Source organism: Macrotis lagotis, chromosome 1 (genome assembly GCF_037893015.1).
Source record: "Macrotis lagotis isolate mMagLag1 chromosome 1, bilby.v1.9.chrom.fasta, whole genome shotgun sequence".
Classification (NCBI taxonomy): Eukaryota; Metazoa; Chordata; class Mammalia; order Peramelemorphia; family Peramelidae; genus Macrotis; species Macrotis lagotis.
Genome location: NC_133658.1, coordinates 131,077,531 through 131,099,150, shown reverse-complemented (window position 1 = coordinate 131,099,150; position 21,620 = coordinate 131,077,531). Strand labels below are relative to the sequence as shown.

At 37.0% G+C, this 21,620-nt stretch overlaps 2 protein-coding genes across 2 annotated transcripts in view; both read left to right on the top strand.

The window, feature by feature from the left end:
- The window catches only part of SNRNP27 (small nuclear ribonucleoprotein U4/U6.U5 subunit 27), a 34,879-nt gene extending 14,729 nt beyond the window's left edge, over nucleotides 1–20,150 (top strand). The window contains exons 5-6 of the mRNA XM_074208426.1: nucleotides 6,297–6,361; nucleotides 7,331–20,150. Of these exons, the coding sequence (XP_074064527.1) occupies nucleotides 6,297–6,361; nucleotides 7,331–7,385 (120 nt within the window). The 3' untranslated portion in view covers nucleotides 7,386–20,150. The remainder of the gene's footprint in view (nucleotides 1–6,296; nucleotides 6,362–7,330) is intronic.
- Nucleotides 20,151–21,201: 1,051 nt separating this feature from the next.
- Nucleotides 21,202–21,620, top strand: part of MXD1 (MAX dimerization protein 1) — a 32,610-nt gene continuing 32,191 nt past the window's right edge. The window contains exon 1 of the mRNA XM_074208372.1: nucleotides 21,202–21,514. Coding sequence (XP_074064473.1) covers nucleotides 21,433–21,514 — 82 coding nt within the window. The 5' untranslated portion in view covers nucleotides 21,202–21,432. The remainder of the gene's footprint in view (nucleotides 21,515–21,620) is intronic.

Here is a 21,620-nt window from a genome sequence, read left to right as displayed (position 1 = left end):
TGGGAAAATCCAAAGAGTGAGTCATACTGAGAGTGAAATAAGCATTGATGGACCCCCCCCCAAAAAAAAAAAAAAGAATGGCCTAGACTAGGATCTTGGCAATTGGAAGCAGAGACTTCTCCTGGGTGGAAAAGACAAGGCTGCTATTGTTATCTAATTTTATGGCTTCAGATATTGAAATTACTCCAGAATTTTCACCCCAGTCCCTAATTTTCCTTAAAGGTTCTATGCTAAAGTTCAATATTCTTAAATGTTTTCTTAACCCAACATTGAAGGCCATCCATATCCATATTAAGGTTCCAAATTCTTTCCAGGTCTCATTCATAGCATTTCATTGCTTCTATACTTTCAGCTACACTGTCCTCTTCCTCTATCTTCAACTATCCCTCATGCTAGAAACACTATTCCTCTCATCCTTTTTCTTCACCTATAGAAGTCCTTTTCTTCATTAACTAAGTGCTATGCTTCATTCTTTGTCTTACAGTCCTTCCCTGTCAGCCATTCTAATGATTTTTCCCATAGATTTCTTGACTTCAGTTTTGCACTTAATGCATTTTCCTTTTTATCCTCATTACTTAGCACATATCATATGTTATTATTAATTACATATACTTACTATTACATCATATATTATTATTCCTTGAAGAGGAATTTGTCAGTTCTTTTTATAGTCTTAGTGCCAACACATAGGTACTTAACAAATATTTACATGAATGGAAAGAAAATCTTTATTTCTCATTTGAGGATGAAAAACTCTACAAAGTATCTTTAAATATCTTTTTTGCATATACTTTTGAAAGAAAAAAATTTGAAGTCTATAATTTTGCATTTTAGAAATATTTAGCCTTTTTTCTTAGATTGATGATTTTTACCAAATAGCCTTTTTTAAAATGGGTTTAGGAAGATGGAATTTAATTCTTTGGTATAGGATAATGATATTGTTAATTTATTGTAGATATTTTAATGCAATAGTCAAAAATCAAATTGTTTTTACAATCAAGGAACCATTAACTAGGGACAGTTAAGTGATGCATTGGATAGAGCACTGGGCCTGGATTCAGGAGGACCCAAGTTCAAATCTAATCTCAGACACTTCATACTAACTAGTTCGGTGAAGTGACTTAACCCCATTGCCTCACCAAAACACACACACACACACACACACACACACACACACACACACACACACATTGTTAATCCTAATTTCTCCAAAATATAGTCTTGCTTTTAAAATAGCTTTCTCCTTTTTTTTTTTAACTTTATAACCTGAATCTTGGATATATTGTGCTTTTGGACTCTGCCTAATCCCAAGATCAACTGTGAGGAGGCCTTTTATTCCCCTGTTGGACAGGCTCATTTTTTAAGTGAACACATTGTTGGATATTTAAGGAATACCAGATATCTAACTTAACATTTATGTTACAATGAAATATTGGTTTTTGCCACAGTAACGTTCAGCTTTACCATTATCAACAATACTTTCTCAATATTGCAATTAATTCTCACAACATCCGTTTGAAAAGTTAAGTTAGTTAGGTTCAACAAACTTTAGGTGCATATAATATATACTATTAGGGATACAAAGATGAAAAGAAAAATTCAGTTCTTACATGCAGGAACCTTTTACAATCTCCTGGGAGCTTCAATTTATACACACCTAAGTAAATTTCATTTTAACAAATGAAATTCCTTTTCCTGTGCTTTTGCTTAATAATACATGGTCCCTGTACTCATGAGCTTATTGGTTTTTGGGAAATAAGATACAAACACAGTCTATTATCATTATGTATTATAGTTGTACTTATATAATTTAGGGTAGAACTGTATGTTTATGTGGGGGGGGTGATGTAAATTTGCCGTTTTAGCAATCAAAATTGAAGATAAACTGCTTGTATCTTATAACTGATATTATATATGTACAGTCCTGAGAATCAGTAATAATGAAGCTATATAAATGTTAACTATTATTATAGACCATCATTATAAACCTATAGGTGGCGCAGAGCATATTTGTGTCTAAAGAAATGTGTGAAAATTCAATTGTGTTCTTAGAAGTATTGAGTTTGTTCTAAATTTGGTGTCAGAGAGGAGACAATGATGCTGATTTGTTATATCTTTTCTTTCTTTTATGAATGGATCTACAATGGTTGGATCAAGTGTTGATTTAATTCATTTGCTGATAACTTCCATATAATACTTTCTTTAACTTCTCTTACAGTACAAAAAAATAATACTACTTCTATATGTACTATACTTATTAGGTATTTGTCATAGTAGATAATAGGGACCTATATAAAACCTTTCTAACTGTTTTACATATTAAAACTGTACTTTTAGTTCCCAGAACTGATGTCTCATAGTTTTTGGTCCACAATTTATTAAGCTAACTGAATTTTGAGTGTTTTGGAACTTGTCAGTGGTGGATTTTTTACTTTTTCCTCTCCTGATCTAGAGACTAATTAACAGTCTAGGCATATGTGCTGATGGATAGTTTCCTATCCAAATTTGGGAAAATATAGGCCAATGGGACTTAGGAAAATAGTCAACTCATGGAGTGGGGGAGGGGATCATATTGAACTTTGTTTTTTAGCATACTGGGTTTGGAATATCTCCAATTTGAAATATCTCATTGGTTTTGTGAGCCTGAAATCCAGGGAAAGAGACTAGGATTAAATATATAGATTTGGAAGTAATCTGCATGTAAATGGTAATTAAACCCATAGGAACTGAGAAATTGAGAGCTTTCAGGAATAGCTAGTTACGGAGTAATATGAATATTACGAAATTAGAGAGGAATATGGATGATGAGACAACAAAAGATGTAGAGAAGGAACCCATATTGGTTAGAAGAGAACCAAGTGTATGTAGTGTCAAGGAATTGAGAAAGAATGTCATATTCAGCAGAGAGATCACATAGGACAAAAAAGCTATTTCATTTAGCACTTAGGAGACATTTTAAACTTGGGTAAGAATAATTTTAATTGAATAAAGTGTTTAGGAAGCCAGATTGCCAAGGTTTAGGGAAGGGAGAAGAAAAGGAATTAGTTTAGGGTTTTTGTTTTTTTGTTTGTTTGTTTTTTTTGGAACTTTTGACTTAAAAGGGGGGGAAGATTTAGATAACTTAAAGAGATAATAAAGACTAGTTAAGGATAGAGAAAACTTGGGTTTTTAAGTGTCAGAAGGAACAAGAAAGTAGGGAGAGGTTGAATTTTAGAGGTGAGTGGTGTTTGAAGTTGCAGTCTTATCAAGAAATACAGAAAGGATAGGCTCAAATGCAGAGAGGTTGTTCTTAGTAAAGAGATGTGTCATTTTATTCTGAGAAACTGGGGGAAAGAGGAGAGAGTGACAGATGATATCAAGATGTTTTGAGATGAGAACAAGAGAAGAAGGAATTCAATTGGCCTCAACTTTTTCAGCAAAATGAAAATTGAGATTTTCAGCAGAGAGGTGGGCAGGAGGATGTGTGGGAGACTTGAAGAGAGAAGGGAGCAATCGTTTTGTCATAATCCATTCTTAAATGAATTAATTCTATGGAAAGTGAGGTTAATGGCAACCAGATACAAAGCAATAGAAGCATTGTCTTGCTGTAGTGAGGTCCCAGTTGAAGTTGTATAACAAGAATGTATAGTGTTCCTAGTCAGCATTCTTGTGACTTCTCTAGTTCTATACCCTCTAGTCCACTTCAGTAGTATAAGAGTGAAGGAAGCAAATGGTGAAAATAATTCATTGCTAAGGTTTGGATAATGTGATGTTGAATTAGTTAACTATAGGGTTGGAATTGGGAAGAGAAAGAAAAGTGAAAGCAGAGTAGGGTTAATGACTCAAGAAATTACTGAGGAGTGGGAGGATTGAAGGAGGGCAAAGAAGAGGTTTAAGAAGATGTAATGATGGGAGCTCTTGGTCAGAGAAATAACAAGAGATTTGGTCTTTGGTGGTGGTTGTTGTTGTGGGGTTTTTTTGTTTTGTTTTATTAAGGAAGAGGAATGAAAATTTGTGAAATCCAGTATGTGACCATCTCATTCTGTGACTGAGGTGGAATGAAGGGGTAAATCCAGGGATTTAAGAGATTGATGAATTGACAGATTAGATGAAAAAAATATCAATATGCATATCTCTAACATAAATGTAGGAGTTGAGGAGGAAAGGAGGACTTCTTAAGAAAGGATGGAGAATGCCCTGGGAGAATGTGGAGGGTTATTGGCAATCACCATCATAATCCTCATTGAGTGGGAAATTTTGATAATAATGTGAACTTCAAAAGAAGAAGTGTTGCCGAGGGATGGTGTCAAAGGAATTGTCTAGAAAAGGTGAAGAGGGAACATGTTCTAGGCAGAGGATGACAGACCTCAAAGACAGAGATGAAAGATAGAGTGTGTATAAGATGAAGATAAATTTCTAGAAAATAAGACCTGTGTTTTATTTTTTGTCTGTTAAAACCAAGGCCTTAATACTTGGCACATAATGAATTCTAAATTGATGGAAGACCTTAAAGTGAATTTTTTTTTCTTCTAAGTCATTCAGAGATTGTGATGCTTTCAGAAAGATATGTGACAAAGAGGGTATATTTTTAGTATTCCTGAAGGTTTTTGTATTAGCCCTTAATTTGAATAGGAAGGGACTTTGGGAATTATATATTCCAATTTTTATCTTAATCTTGACAAGTAATCAGATACATTTCTTTGAAGATTTCTAGTGATAGCAAACCTCATTCCACTTCTGGTCAGCTTTGATAGGTAGAAGTTTTTACTCATGTCAAGCTGAAATTTGCCTCTGCAACATCTGCACGTTGTCCTAATTCTAAAAATTCTCAGGAACCAAACCAAACAAACTTAAAACATTATTCTTTCTCATGACAGTGCTTTAAATACTTTGACAGCTATCTTTTCCCATATAAAGCAACTCTCTAATATGATATGATCATCATAAAAGTCTACATACTTTTCTTAGTATGGAAATAAATGATGCTTTTTGTTGTTTTGATGCCAACATACACAAGATGAGTATTATTCCTGGTATTAACAGTAGATGTTATACAAAGTTCTGTTCTAAATAGACACAATCCCTGTGTTCTAGGAGTTCATAATCTAAAGCAGATATCACTGATGCAAACAGATATTTAAAGCATAAATGGACAAAAGAGTAGACAATGGAGAAGAATATTAATTATTTGCATTTTACAATTATAAAGGGTAAGTACTTAAGTCAATTCAGTGCATTGATAGTTTACTTTTTTGTATCTCATATGTAAAATTCAATAGCTTTAAAACTTGGCTAAACATATAATAACTGTAATTTGAAGATGATGTTTGATACATAAGTTCCTAAGAGGAGTCATATTCTCATAATCCTTTCTAAATTCATCTGATAATTTTGTTGTTGTTCAGATAAATTAAGGAATTACTATATGCATTGTCTACCTAGGACCCTCTTTTTTAAAAATTTTATCTATTTAAGGCAATGAGGTTAAATGACTAGCCCAAGTGACTAGCTTGGTAATTATTAAGTGTCGGAGGCCACCTGACCGCAGGGCTGTTACTCTAACCACTGTGCCACCTAGCTGCCCCTTACCTAGAACTTATTCTACCTAAACTAGAAATGATATCAAGTAGCAGGATAATTAACTTTTAAGTTTGATCTCTAAAGAGAAATGTTTCTTAGTTATGAATAGTAAGAATATAATAAATATACTTCCCATGTAAGTTTGAACATAGAATGGGGGGAACCTGTGACTATTGATTACTTTTTGTTATTGTTTCAGTCAGGTTCAGTTCTGTGTGACTCTAGTTGGGGTTTTCTTAGCAAAGATACTGGAGTGGTTTGCTGTTAACTTCTCCATCTCATTTTGTAGATGAGGAAACTGATACATTTAATACACAGCTAGTACATTTCTGAGTTCAGCTCAGATTAGAAGTCAGGTCTTCCTTACTCCAGGCCTGGTATTCTATCCTCTGCACTACCTAGCTTTGGCTACTGATTGCTACCAGGAGCAATAAACAAATACTCTGTTCTTTATCCCTTAGCAATCCCCTTAGAAATCTTTCCACAGGGGTGGCGTAGTGGCGTAGTGGATAAAGCACCAGCCTTGGAGTCAGGAGTACCTGGGTTCAAATCCGGTCTCAGACACTTAATAATTACCTAGCTGTGTGGCCTTGGGCAAGCCACTTAACCCCATTTGCCTTCCAAAAAAAAAAAATCTTTCCACAGCTAGAAGATCTACAATATCCAATAAAGCTCATAGTTCAATAAGAAACTTTAATGAAAGAACTTACTGTGCCCTTCATGTTCTGTTTTTTCAGGGGAAAAAAGTTGATGGTTCTGTAAATGCATATGCCATAAATGTGTCTCAGAAGAGGAAGTACAGGTATGTATATTTTCCCAATCTATACTATAGGTTCCTAGCTTTGTTGTGATTAAGCTAATAATATATTACATATCAGAAAGAAACACTTCTGTTCCAGGATAATCATTTGGAGAAACTTAAAGCCTAGTCCACTGTAGTTGTTCCCAGTTTATATGTGGGGTGCTCTTTCTTGTATTTTGACATTTTAGAGTTGCATCATGATTTACAGTTGAATATTTGCTTGTTTCCCCCTTCCCCCTATTCCCCCCCTTGTTGTTCCCCCTTCCCCCATTCCTCACCTATAACCCAATTCTAGCCCTTCAAATTTTGTCCCCTTTAATTTTATCTTTGAAAATGACCAGTTATTAGAAAACTATCTTTATAAATTGGGTTATATGTTGATTTAAAGTAAAGACTTCAAATAACCAATAGATTTGCATATTTTTATGACCACTGTACTAGTGTACTGGTATATTGGTACTCAGTGGAGACACATTGTAATACTAGAAATCTTGCTTTTCCCTTTTATTACAAAGTGCATAAAGGAGGAAGGAAGCATTCAGATTAATTTAGAGTTTATAATTCTAAATTTGGCCATAGCATTCTTTAATCATCAATCCAATCCATTGTTAAATTCTTGTATACCTCTTTAAACTTTTCTGAATTTTATTTAAAGTTAATATGAATTTTGAATTTTTATTTGAGATGACCTTGAAGTCTCCTTCCTTTTCCTTTGCTGCTGTCCTCCTCTTGAGTTTTCTTCTATTATGATTTATGTTTTATATTTTAAAGAAATCTGATAGACTCTGACTTGGGTAATTTTTCTGATAGACTTTGACTTGGGTAATTTTTTCTCTTTTTGTTAAGAATTAAGCTATTTTTGAATAGTGCCTCATCACAAACTTGAAGAATATATTGAACACAACCACTGACTTTAGTCTTATAAGAATGCTTTTCTTAACAACATCGAATTTTTTCCTCCCATCACAGGCAATATATGAATAGAAAAGGTGGATTCAACAGACCTTTGGATTTTATTGCTTGATGTCTAGATTGTACTGTTGAAGAGTGATTTCTCCACCACTTGGTCACAACAGAGGATAGTATATTTAATTGTATATCAAAAACAGGATGTCTCTTCTCTCTTCCTGAAGAGCAAGATAATCTTATTTATGAAGTGTCTCGGAATGCTTGCCCTGCCTCAAAGGAAGAAAGATTTACTTCTTTCTTTTAGGAAAAAAAATCTCATTTCAGGAATTTTTCAAACTTATTTCAATTATTTCTAATCCTGTGTGAGTCATTTGCTTCATGGACACCTTTTCCCACCCCTACCCACTGGACTTTTTTTTTTTTAATAATCTGTTGTTGGATTCAAGTTGTCCAAAATAAAGAATTTCTTTTTATGGTTCAAATATTTTGATCACTGAAAAATTTGATCCAAGAAATATATCTATGCTTCTGATTGTCCAAGGAATAGGAGGAAGAATCTAGTTTGGGATTTTAAATAGAATTAAATTGTGGCATCTGTATTTTGATAATGTGATCTCTCTCTGGGTTTCAGGCTGGTCAATTTAGGTTATAGGGTGTGTTGAGATTTCATGTTTTCCTAAACGTCAGTTTTAGATAGTCATTATATAGTTACCATTGGCACTAGCAACACAATTCAATAGTATTTAGAGATAAAATAGATCTTTATTTTTGTTTTTAATGGAATGACAATATATGTTTCAGTAGAATTAATTAAACTTGGAGGTATGAGCTTTCACCTTTATGTCCTGTTACTTTAGATATGGATTTTTTCTCCTTGCAAAATCCTTCAAGAAAATTGAAGCTTTATTAAATCAAAAAGATGATAAAATACTTTGATTATTCATTGTTTATTACTGAGAAAGGCTACTGTAGCTTCCAGAATTCTTTCTTGTTACCTATTCTCTTTCCCTTCTTTCTACTTGGAGAATAGAATAGCCTTCCTTCTTGGCAGTTTTGACCTACCTGACTGCAGTTTTCATGTCCTGATGCCTCTAGGACTTTGCTTTACTAATCTCCTTTTTTCTAGCCCCACAAACAACTCACATCTCTCTTAGTTTAAAAACCACCTTCATTTCTTCCTGCTGCCCTCTCAGTCTATCATATCTCTTCATCTTTACTGCCAGACAGAAAGAATAGCCTACACTGACTACCTCTAGTTTCTCACCACACCCTCTCATCTCAAACTTCCATTTCCACTACTATTCTAAATGACCTGGCAATTTTCAGATCCAAATGGGCTTTCTTTCATCTTCATCATCTTCAGCACTTCTCCAGCTTTTGAAAACTGCTTCACATGACTTAGATGATAATATACCCTAGTAGTTCTCCTTCTGCCTCTCTGACCACTGCTATATTGTCTGCTAAACAATTGCCTCTACCTCTTCTGCCCCCTAAACATAAACTTCCAGCAAGAATTTTTTTTCCTGATGATGAACTCTACTTTCCCATATTTTACATTATATCATGTAGGCTATTCACAAGACTACATCTCCAGCCCTTTCTGCTTTTTCCTACCCTGTCCTTTAGTGCTGATGAACAGTTGTCTCTCTAGCCCTTGATATTCAAAATGTTAATAAAACTTATTTTCCTTTCTTTTTTCCCTGCCCCTTCAGTGATAGTACTGCTGTTGCCCTATCCCTACTGTTTGAAACCTCTGACTCTTTGCTTTTTACTGACTCTTCCCTCTCATTCATCATTATCTCTACTTTCCTTGCTACCAACAGACTTCAGAACTTCATCACTTCCTGCCTGGTCCATTTTTGTAGCACACCAAATGATCTCAACATCTTCCTCCATTCTGGTACATACTACAAGCAAATTGTACAATTATCATTTATTAGTGCAAAAACTAAGGTTTAGAAATGCCTCATGACTTGACCATAATAACCCCATTCTTGATGGGCAGGACCATTCTAGTCAACTCAAGTTCTGACTCCAGAGACCTACTTCCCTTTCACCTGGACCCCAAGACCAAGACAATAATGAACATTATTGCTTAACCAATCATTTAATTGAAAAGTATCTCAGATTAATTGGGTTTTTGGGCAAGGCAATAGGAGTGATTTGTCCGGGATCACACAGCTAGTAAGTGTCTGAGGTCAGAAAACTCAGGACTTCCTGACTCCAAGATTGGTATTCTATCCACTGTGCCACTAACTGTTCGCCAAGATTAATTTTTGTGGAATGACTTTCCCATTTATAATTTTTGCATTTTGAGTGTTTTGATTTTTGCAGTATCCATTGTTAGATCTTAAATATATTGTTAAATATCTTCCTGTGGAACTTTGAACCTGAGATTCTGTTCGTATTAAGGTTTGACTGCAGATAGTAATTCTTAAAGTATAATCCATGGAAGTATATTCCATGAAAAATAAAATGATGTGCCTACCTCCCTTAAAGTCCTAAAGATGGAAAATATCCCATATCATTATTTCATAGAATTGAATATATAGTTATTTACCAACATAAAAAAGTCATCCCATTCAGTACTGTCTTTGTAGTTTAATTTGATAGATTATAGTGATAGAATTTTGAATTGAATATTTTTACATACTTTCAGATATCCAAATGCAAGGACAGAAAACTTTTACCATTCATTTATTGTCCATTTATGAATTAGCCAGTGCCAGATATTAATTCCGGAAGCTTTTCCCACTCGGTATTGCTTTCTACTGCTTCCATGATTATCAATTTATGCATACTTTAAGAATGCAGAATAATGTTTGAGTTAGAATGATAACTTTTCTGGGTGAAAAATCATGATGCTTCTTAAAAACCAAACTCTGTATTCTGTATCCTATTCCTGTTAATAAAGACAATTTAGAACTGACAGTGTTAGGTTGGACCCATTGAATAAGAAGGTATTTCAAGTATATCCTATAGCAAAATGCTAGCCATTCACTTGATAATGCCAGTCTTAGATTTTTTTGTTTCTGCTTTTGTTGTTTTTTAAAAAGGAAGTCTAGCTACCAATCCAGATAGAACTGTCTAAAGAGAGACCAAACAGCTCTATTTTTCTCCCTTTCTAGTTGTGCACTAGAGCAAGGGTTAATTCTTTTTTTGAATTATATTTGAAAGAAATGTTTCATTTCAGTGAGTGAAAATTAATATAAAATTTATTTTCTTCAAGTTTAACAGAACCCCTGAAATTTGTGTATTCCTTAGAGATTGGTGCACCTCCAAATCTAAATACCCCTGCACTAGAGTCTGAATGCTGTTATATGCCAATGAAGTTGTTATACTGGAGCTTCTATTTTTTCTAAGATGGGTCATAAGGGCAGAATCATGCTGAGTAAATGTTCATAAAAAATAATTGATATGACTACCTCTTGAATAAATGCAAAGCACAGCCTTTCCACAGCTCCTTAGATTGACTTCATGAGTTGCAGTGGTCTTAGCTCATTAGGTACAGAGTATGTTGTTAGCCCTGTCCTCAAAGCTTTTCCCATCTTATGTGAGACTCTTTGAGTGCTTATCTTCCATCAGTGTAATTATTAGAAACCCCAAGTCACCTCCACTCCCTGCTTATTGAAATGAGACTTGAGTAGAAGAAAGTTAGAAAAATAACTTAAAAAACAACTTCTCCAAAGAAAAACAAAAACATAAGATCAGAACTATAGAATTTTAGAGTCAAACTTCTAAAATGTCATCCCAACCTTTCATTTTTACAGGAATTTCATCTGAGACTATAATTATTTTGTGTTCTTTTGAATTCTCCCATGTCCATAATAAGTGTGTAATGAAAGAACTTACAAAGTTTGATGTTAAACTTTGTACTTTTAAAATTTTATACATGTTAAGAACAAGATACTCAGAAAAGTTGTGAAGCTAAATTTGATGTTAAACCTTACACTTTTAAACTTTTATATGTATTAAGAACAAGGTACTCAGAAATAGATAAGTTATGAACTAAATTTTAAAAATAAAACAAAGCCCCCCCCACTGCCCTGTTTTCTAGATTTATTTCTCCAAGAATAATAATAAACCCCTAGAACTGGGAAAAGAACTTTAGAGATTATCTAATCTTGCTCCTTCATTTGACACAAAAAGAAACTAAGATGCAAAGAAGTTACCCAGGTAGTATCAGAACTAGTTACCATACTAGGGCCACCTGTATTCCAATTTGGTCCACCCACTGCTTTCCCCAATTCTAAATGTTAGCACCATAATGATACAGTTGAATTGGCTTAGAGCATTGTAGAAGGATACCGGTTATGTTTGATCAGAAATTCCTTGCCCTAAATCCTACTAGTTTTAGTTCTGTGACACTGGAAGTGTGATAAAATTTGCAGAATTCTCAAAATGACAATTGTCATTTATATATTGTCTTAAGACAGCTTATTCGTATCCTGGAAGTTCCATATACATCTCAAACTTAATATACCCCCTCCAAAATCTAATAATTCCCTCCCTCCCCAGTTTATCCTTCCTCTAAGCTTCCCTAATGTTTGATGATGTCACTATTCTCCCAGTCTTCACTGAAACTTCAGTCATTCCAGACTCATTCCTCTTCCTTACCCTTAACATTCAGTCATTTGCTAAGCTGCACTGATTCTCTTCCACAATTTCTCTTAAATCTGTTGTATCCGTCTTGTTTGTGTCTCCCTCTCCATTACAAGACTGTCATCCTAATTCAAGCCCAGACCACTTCATGGCAGATTCCTATTTGGTCTTCAATCTTTTTTTCTCCCATTCCATCTTTATTATAACTACTAAAATAACATTCCTAAGCAACAAGCCTGATGATGTTAAAACTACTGCTAACTTTTTACACATCTATTGGTACCTAGCCATGATTTCCCATACTTGATTATGCATGACTTCCTTAACCCATAACTCCTTGTGCAGTTGATTTCTTTTTTAGCCCATGTTGAAGAACTTTCTATTTCTTCCAACTAAATTTCCCCTTATCAAATTCAGCTTTCCACTTAGGCCTGTTGAAATCTCTTTGGAAACCAATTCTGTCACCCAGCATATGGACTATGCATCCTAATTTGATGTTATCTGCAGATTTGATAAGCAAGCTATTTCTTCATCCAGATCACTGATAAAGAATGTTAAACTAAACATTTCTAAAGACAAAATCCTTAAGCATACCATTGTCAAGGATTTCTGCCAAGATGGTATCAGCCCATCAACTCTAGTCCTAAATGTTCTAAATCCACTCATCTCTTCTATCAGCCTACTCTCTCCTTCCCATTGACCCTCTTTGGCTATATGAGACTTTCTGAAAATGCTTTGCTAAACTAACATCTGAGTATGCTCTACCCCGACATATTTTTTATCTGTTCAGTCCAATATCCTGTCAGAAAAGGAAATGAAGTTTGTCTAATGTTTAATCTTGTTCATAGTGAACCCATACTTCCCTTTCCATGTGTCCACACATTTCCCTTTTATTAACATATTCTAGGTTTTTTGCCAGGCTTATTATAGGTTTGTGCTTGAAGAATACACTGCCTTTCTCTTTTATTGGCAGCCCAGGTGACTGGGTCTAGAATTAGGAGAACCAATTTCCTCAACTGTAATTTAGGGATGATAACATTTTACTTGTAGGATTGTTGTGAGGATCAAATGAGAAGATTTATGTGGTGCTTAGAATAGTGCCTAACACTTAGTTGATACTATATAAAGTTTATTCCCCCTTCCTTCCCTTTTTAAAAATTCAGGATATTTGCTGGTCTTCAGGCCAGCTAGCCCTCTATCATTCCCTGTGATTTTTTTTTTTACAGAAATCACAAACTCACAGACTTCCTAAATCAGGAAGATCCAATTTCAAATCTGGTAGTAGACATAGACACTAGTCATGGATCCCTGTTCAAGGCACTTAACCTGTGTTTGCTTCAGTTTTCTCACCTGACAAAGTAATAATAGGGCCTACCTTGCAGGGTGGTTATAGGAATCACATAAGATAATAATTATAAAGAGTGCTTGCCACATATTAGGTCCTATATTACATAGCTTACATATGATACTTAGTATAAATGCTTATTTCTTTCTGTCCTACTTTTCCTTTTCTGTCATCTCTGTTTTTTAGTTCCCATTCTGATGATCATTCTCTAGGACAAAGAATTCAGAAAGAATGGGTGGTGGCATAATGATGGAAATGAATGTAGATGGTGTTCTAGTAGCTTAGGGAGAAGAGAACAAGTGTGCCAGATGTGGCTTAGCACTCTATGAAGATTATCTAATTTGATTTGAATTTATCAGTCAAAAAAGAGTCAGCTTTAGGATGGTAGGAGAGTGGGAGTGCAGAGACTTTTGTCTTTCTTTGGCTTTCTAATGTTTACCACAAAGCACAACACAAAAGCAAATACTGAATGAATACAATGCTTGTTGACTGACTGACCAACTGACTGGGGTCAAGGGAATTTTTGTTTTTTTAAAGGGTAGAGAAGACCTGAACAAGTTTCTAGGGATCGGGGAAGGATCAAGTAGATAAAGAGAAACTGAACATGAGCAAAAAAGGAATGTTCAATGGGCAAGCTCTTGGAGGAGAATGGGAGATGGAATCAAGAGAACAAGTGGAGGATCATCTCCTCCAAGACTGGAGGTTCATTCTGAGGTAAGAGGAGCAGCTTAGGAGGGGTGACCTCAGTGTCAGACAGGAGTTCAAGGCACATATAGCGTATCTTGTGGGCAGTGGACTTGAGAGGAGATGTCATGAGTGCAGGATGACAAAAGTATTTTCATGAACTGAAGTTCAGTAACATGAAGCTATAGTAGACACAGACATCATGGTGCCACAGCTTTGCTTCCTTCAGGAGCTTAGCTGTCTGGGATAGGATCTGAGAAAGCAGATGCTGGGCCTGATGGATGAACAGCACTGTAGAAGGACCACAGAGCAAGGAATTGACAAATAGAGGAAAGCCTTCTGGAACTTGTTAACTATAAGATCAAAACCATGAAGAAGGAGAAGTGATGCCAGAGCAGGTGGGTCAGACTAGACAGAAAAATAACTTTTATTAATTGTCTTTTCTTTGAAAGAAAAGTCCAGCAACTGTCTGGTACCTTTAAGACTCGCTAGAGCAAAAAGTAGACTATCAGACTTGCATGACAGCCTTATGTGGCTACTGAAAAATCCTTTATCAGAGATGATGTAGATGAGATTCTTTGTTCCTGATGTGGCCTGAACCAGATGATTTCCAGGTATTTCCAATTCAGATTCTGTCATTCTATGAAGACATCCATATTCTACTATTTGGGTGGTTTGAAAACAGAAAGGAAGGAAGGAAGAAAAAAAACATTTTTGAAGTGTTTATAGTATTGAGTAATGGGATGTCTCCTTTAATGAGGGCTCAACACAGCTTCAAAAGCCCACAATTATGAAAGGGGTTAGAAAGCTTTAGGATGTCAGAATTCTGAAAGATTTGTATATTGGGGTAAGGCAATGTGTCAGGTATTGGAAATATGGAAAAAGATGAGAAGAGAAAGAGGGGAGAGTTTGAAAAATAGTTATAAGGGATAAGGAGGCTGAATCAAAAGGGAGGTCCAGAGTGGATCTGAGCAGCTGTAAGCAGAAGTAAACTGAGGAGCCAGATATCATGGACCACTGTCTGTCAAATAGAAGATGACAGCCCTTTAGCTCTACTCAGAGTGCCCATCTAATTCACTCTATGCAAAGAACTGGCAACTTGTTGCCAGAGCCAGTGCAAAAGTAATTCTCCAGACTAGTCCCTGAAGACACACTGAGAGGCCTGGAGAATTTTGCACACCTTTTCTCTCACATATTAGTTTCCCCAACCACTTGTGGTTTCCTAGGAAGTTAATCCATGAATCATGTATGTATAGAAAATATGTATCCATTTGTGTTTGAAGTCAGAAAATTATTCTACTTCTTAATTCCCTCTTATTGTATATGTTTTTAAATCAGTTATTGCATTGATGACTTGAGTGGGCTGATGCTAGAGTGAGTTGGGTTATGCAAAACTGATTTACCAAAATAGCCATATTAAACCTGGGAATGTAGCAAAGGACTCCAGCGTCAGAGTTCTCAGACGATTTAGAAGTGTTGTTTTGACTGCTTCTATTTTTTTCCTGTCTTCATCCAAATTTAGTCCTTCTCTCATCCTATTAGTTCATGTAATTCTTTACTCTTCATTAATTCATTCAGCAAATATTTTGAAGCACCTACTAATGTGCAAACCATTGTACTAAGCACTATAGATAGAAATACAAAAGTAATTCAGTTCCTACCTTCAAGGAGATTATATTCTACTGGAGGAATACACATTATACATACATATAAATGAATAGAGTAATTTCAGGAAGGGCAAATAGGTGACACAATAGATAGAACACCAGGTGTGAAGTCAGGAAGACATCTTCCGGAGGTCAAATCCATCCTTAGACATTTAATAGCTTTGTGACCCTGGGCAAGTCACTTAACCTTATTTGTCTCAGCTCCTCATCTGTCAAATGAAGAAGGAGATGGCAAACCAATCCAGTATCTTTATCAAGAAAACCCCAAATGGAGTCACCGTTTGACACAATGAAACAACAATTTCAAGAAGGAGAAAATTCCTATAAAGCATCCTTGTAAGTGGGGAAGACAGAAAGTCCTCATTTACGAGGTAGCATGGCCTTGGTGTTTTTCAGGAAGGTAAGAATTCTGTGGAGCAGAGGGGAGGAAGGTGGGGAATGTTTTCCAGATATGGAGAACTCTTGTACACAGTCACATAGATAGGAGATAGAATACTGTACACAGGAAACAACTAACAGACCAGTTTGACTATCACCAAAACTACATGATGAAATAAGACCAGAAAGGTATAAAAATATAATTTAAGTTGTAGACAGACTTAGGTCAGTATGAGGATTTTATATTTTACTAGAGAAGGGAGGAGTCATTGAAATTTTTGAGTAAAGGTGGCATGGTTGCATCTATGATATAGAAATAATGGTTTGGCAGCTTATGGAAGACAAATAGGAAAGGAGGACAGAATGGAGGCAACATAACCAATTAAGTGATTATTACAGTAGTTCCTGTGAATGGTAATGAGGACCCAAACTAGGATAGAAGTTCTGTGAATGGAAATAAGAATTAATAAATTAATCATGTGAGAGATGTAGTGGTAGAATCAACATAACTTGGCAATATGACTTGATTGAATATAAAGGGTTGAAGGAGAAGGAAAAGTCAAGAATGACTCATGATAGATCCTTTTGCTCCATTATCTCCTTTATCTAAACTGTTCCTTTTGAATCAAGGATACCCTTCCCTGGTCATATTCCAGCCATGAGTCATATTGTTACATTCCTCCAAGACTCAGATCAAATTTGCCTCCCTGCCTTAATAATTCTAGTTCACATTGCATATTGCTGGCTACTTAATGCATTTTTGGAAATGAATGCTTCATTTTAGAAAGACTTTATATAAACTAGAGAGTCTAGTAGATGGAGACCAGTATGATGATGTAACCATACCGTAAGAAAGTGATATGGGAAGGGAAGGGGAAACAGAAATACAGCAAAGTTAGAATCAACAAGACTTGGTAACTGATAGAATTAGGTGAAAGAAGGAAAATTGGTTGTGCCACTGCTAGAAATAATGAAAACAGAAGGAAGAGTTTAGGTGAAAAGATAATAAATGCAGTTTTGGACATACATTAATATTGAAAATTATGGTAGGGGACAAGGAGAAGAAATGTGAGCCAGTTGCTAAATTCATTGAGAAAGGTGGTAGAGTGAGTATAGTAGGTTAATAGTTAATAGCAAGGATGAGAAAATGAAAGTACAAATCATGAACACCTTACCTATCCATTCCTAAAAAATCTATGTTCCTAAATTAAATTCTATGGTATGTGTCGCAGATTATACCCAACATTCCCTTCATATACTTACTACTGTGTCTTAGGTAATAGATTGCCTCCTCCTTAACCCAGTTTAGGCATATGTCTACAATGATCATATGTTCTGCAACCAAAAAAGCAGGACGCACAGTGAATTAATATTGCCTTGTTGCCATATTACTGCAGGTTTTTCAACAAGAATCATTGTTGTATTTATATAATACAGATATGCTATAGATGTACAAAATATAGGCTAGCGTTGTGAATTTTCTTTAGCAGTCAAAATGTTCACTTTAGGATTATCTTTTTTTGTAGATTACAGTCTTCTAATTCTTATTCATTAGATTACTACTTACTCTAATTTTGATATTTCTTGGAACTTTATTTTTCATAGGTTTAAATTTCTATTTTTGGTACTTTATTATCTATTATAGTATTTTAAAAAGCAAAATATGGGATTTATACTAAATGAATGCCCTTTAATGTATACAGGATCCCTTGATCCTTTGAATGAGCAGATACCTCTAGAAAGTTGTTTAGATCCTATATGAAAGATTTTTGTAAGAATCTGGAAAAGAATAACACAAGAGGAGAAAACATGAATGGGTGATAATCTGCACCATTGAAAAGGCAAATTCATCAATATATAAGAATAATGGGCATAAGAATAGTGGGATAAAATATTTTAAAATGGGATTTTTCCAGAAAAGAAGACAGGGCTAGTGGTCATAAATCCCAGATTAAGATCTTATTTATATACATAAGAAACTTTTGAGATCCTTAACATCAGATTACATTATATGGCCACTTACTCTGCCTATGTGTAAGGCTAACCCTGTTTGTAAAATATATTTGAAGCTCTAGCATGGAGAAGAAAATATACTTATGTTGTTCAAGAGCACAGAATTAAGAACACTGGGTCAAAGCCATAGGGAGATAAATTTCAACTTAAGATAAAGGAGAAATTTCTAACAACTCTCTGAATATGGGATGGGTTGCCTTGTGAAGGAGTGAATTTTTTACAACCAAATTGCTCAAACAGAAGCTAGGGGACCATTCTTCAGATATACTGTAGGAAAGATTCCTACATTGAGCGGTAGGTTAGATTAGAGATAGCCTTTAAGGCTATCCAATTCTCAGATCCTATAATTCTAAATATTTCCTTAAGTCTTCTTGAAAAGTCATATTCAAAAAATACTACAAAGATAATGGTTAATAATCTTGAAATAATCTATTATAAAAAGATTGCTTTTATACATACTTTTATTTTTACCTTAAAATTATGTTTGAAATGTTTGAAAAATATTAGGTGCCTACTATGCCCAAGGCAAGATGCTAAGAATATAAATAGAAAAATTAAACAAGACTCCTCATTATGTTAGGGTATTTTTAAAGCTTTACTTTATATTTATCTTAAGCTATTAGTTGTAACACATCTAAAACACATGTTTTGAATAAAAATGTCTAACAGTTAGAAATTCCATCATGTTTTATATTTAATAATTGCTTCATTTCCAGTAGATGGCACCATACACTTTCCAAAACCCTTTGTAAAACTTCTAGCTTTTGCTTGTAGAGTAATACTACAAAACAGGGAGTGTAAGTACTACCTGTCTTGATCTAATCCCCACCCCCTTTTTTTTTTAATAAAATACAGTTCTAGTTTAGTTTAGTATATAATAATAGTCCTGAAATTTTTTTAATTTCCAGTAGCTGCCTTGAGTTAGCCTTTGTCTTTCTCTTTTCCATTTTGTGTGGTTTATTTTTTGTTTTGATTTTTCCCAATGTTAACTACAAATTTATTAACATACACAGAAAAGAATTATTTTTCAAAAAAAAAATCTTTTCAACAATGGATTCTTGGATTGTTTTGTCTGTGTGTGTCCAAAATTTAGTAGCTACCAAATCTTTGACAATTGAAATTATTCAAGAAATGGAAAAATATATTTGTTTTTCTTGGTCAGCCAGTGGTTTGGGAATTGATGTCTTCTTTTTTAAGCTTTATTGGTAGTGCCTATAAAGCTGAACAAATTTGCAAGGGCCCACTTTTATTTAGAGAACAGATTGTAAGTAAATTTAATTAATATAAGTGATTTTTTTCATTCTTTAGGGGAAAATGTTTTCATATAATTAATTTTGCTTTGTATGATGAAAGGTCTTAAGTTACAGGTATGTCTTGAGACAAGTTATTTTGAAGTTTTTATTATATAATTCAGGAAGCCTACAGAGATTACAGATGGATCAAAATCTGTATCTTAGGTTATTTTGTAAGTGCTAAAAACTTCTCAAATCATAACCTTAGGTAAGATTATGAAGAGAAAAATTATTTGCAGACACTAAACTGGAATTTTTACTTCTAGCTTGCTTTTGGGGGGTTTGGTTTTTAAGGGACAGGTTTTTTTTGGTTTTAGGTGGTTTTGGGTTTGGGGTAGTTTTTTGGAGGGGGCAAGGTAGGTTGGTTGTTATAGTTAAGGGAGAGACAGATCTGAAGTAGAATGATACTTTAACTTGGGGACTGAAGTTTTGTTTCAGAACGGTTTCACAACACTCTCCCTCTTCCTCTCATTCTCCAATTCCATTTCTGGCAAAACGTTTGAGCTAAAATAGGTCTCCTTGCTGAGGCATTTGACAGATAAGCTTTTGTGTCACTTCCCTATGCACAGTCATCATATGATAGGCTTCGAATGGTCCCCGCCACACTTGGTAGCCGGAGAAGAGATGGAAGCCGTTTGGGTTGTGTAGGCATTGGGACTGCCGGCCTACACTGTCTGAATTGCAGGTGCTTCAGGGATGTCCAGCTAGGGCCCTGGATGTGTGCTCTTGTGTTCCATGAAGCTTAATTTTCACCAGGCTTCAGACTGAGGGACCTCGGAGATTGTTTCCAGTCCAGAATCCCATGCTTCAGACCTTGGGAGCCTAGCACTTTGCCTGGAGGGCAGGAATGGAGGAGAGCACCTGTCCGTATAGTTAAGGCAACCCTGGCAAGGCCCCCACTGCCCCCCCCCCCCCCCCCCCCCGCTGCTGCTAATTACTAGACTTCGCTAAATGCTCAGTTTGATTTTATTCCTCAGAAGAACAATAATCTCCATGATAATAGCAAAAGTCCGGCATCTCTGGGACCAAGTTGCCTCAACAAGTCCCCAGACAAGGCGATCCTTTCAGCTCTAATATTCATTCTGTGGTTGGGGAAATTCATGCCTTCCGTGGTCATCTGACTCACTTCTGAAGACCTGTAAGAATGACGGGAAAGGCGTGAGCGTGGCGGGATCGGGCGGCCCTGGGGGTCGGGGCTGCCCTTGAGCCTCTTGTCGGGGTGCGCGCGAGCATCCCAGGCCCCCGGCCTCGGCCCTGCCGGGCCCGGCCTCGCGGAGTGCGGCAGAGCGCATGCTGCGGGTCCGGAGCGGCGTAGCCTCAGGAGTGACGTGATCGCTCGCATTCTAGGAGCCCCGGAGAGGACGCGAGTTTTCCCGAGGGGCGGGACTTCGTCAACAGGTCCAACTCCGGTTTCCCCACCCTTCGCAAAGGCGGAGTCCGGCTAGAAAAGGGGCGAGACGCTTTGCTCTCCCCGGACGTGTTGTCTCTCTCGACCAATGAAAGGACGGAGTCGGGATGGGCGGGCCTTTGGTGCTCTACCACTCACGCTTTATCTGTCTTAGAGAAAGGAATGACATCATCGTAGCGGGGATGTTTAAGAAAGATTCACCAATGGTAGATAGAGGAAGGGGCGTGTCTTCCACAGTAATTGGCCAATGCCAACGAAGTGAAAAGGGGGCCCGGTTGTGGGCTTCTGAACCAATGAAAACTTAGGAGAGGAGGTGTGGGGCGGAGTTACAAGGACCAGCAGCCCAATAGGAACTCGGGGGGGTGGGGCCGGGGCCTTGTCAAGCTCACCCAACCAGAGCGAGGAGCGGAGTCCACGGGGCGGTGCCTCGCTGCCCTCCCCCAATAGGGCAAGGGAGGGGGCGGGGCGTCAAACCTCGTGTCCAATGAGGGCGGCCGCCAAGGCGGGCCTGTCAAGTGAAGGAGCTGGGGGGGGGGTGGCTAGGGGGTGAGTCGGAGATAAACACTCGGCAGTGTAGGTGGCAGTGCCTCCGCTCCGGCTCCTGTCACGGTGTCCGTGTCCCCGGCGCCCCTCGACCAACCCCCAGGGATCGCGGTTCCCGGCGTGGTGCGTGTGTCCTGGGGCGACCATCTCGCCGTCTGTCCGGCGGACGGGCAGCGAGGCCGCGGGCGCTGGGGGTTGGTCCCGCGGCTCCGGCCCCCGGTGGATGCAGAATGGCGGTGGCGGCGGCGGCGGTTCGGATGAACATCCAGTTGCTGCTGGAGGCGGCCGACTACCTGGAGCGGCGAGAGCGAGGTGCACGGGGGCAGGGAGGACGCCCGCAGGGGACTTGAGGTGGGGGGTGAAGCGGGCCCCGAGGGGGCAAGCCCCGGGCAGGGGAGGCGGGCGGGCCGGGGAGCAG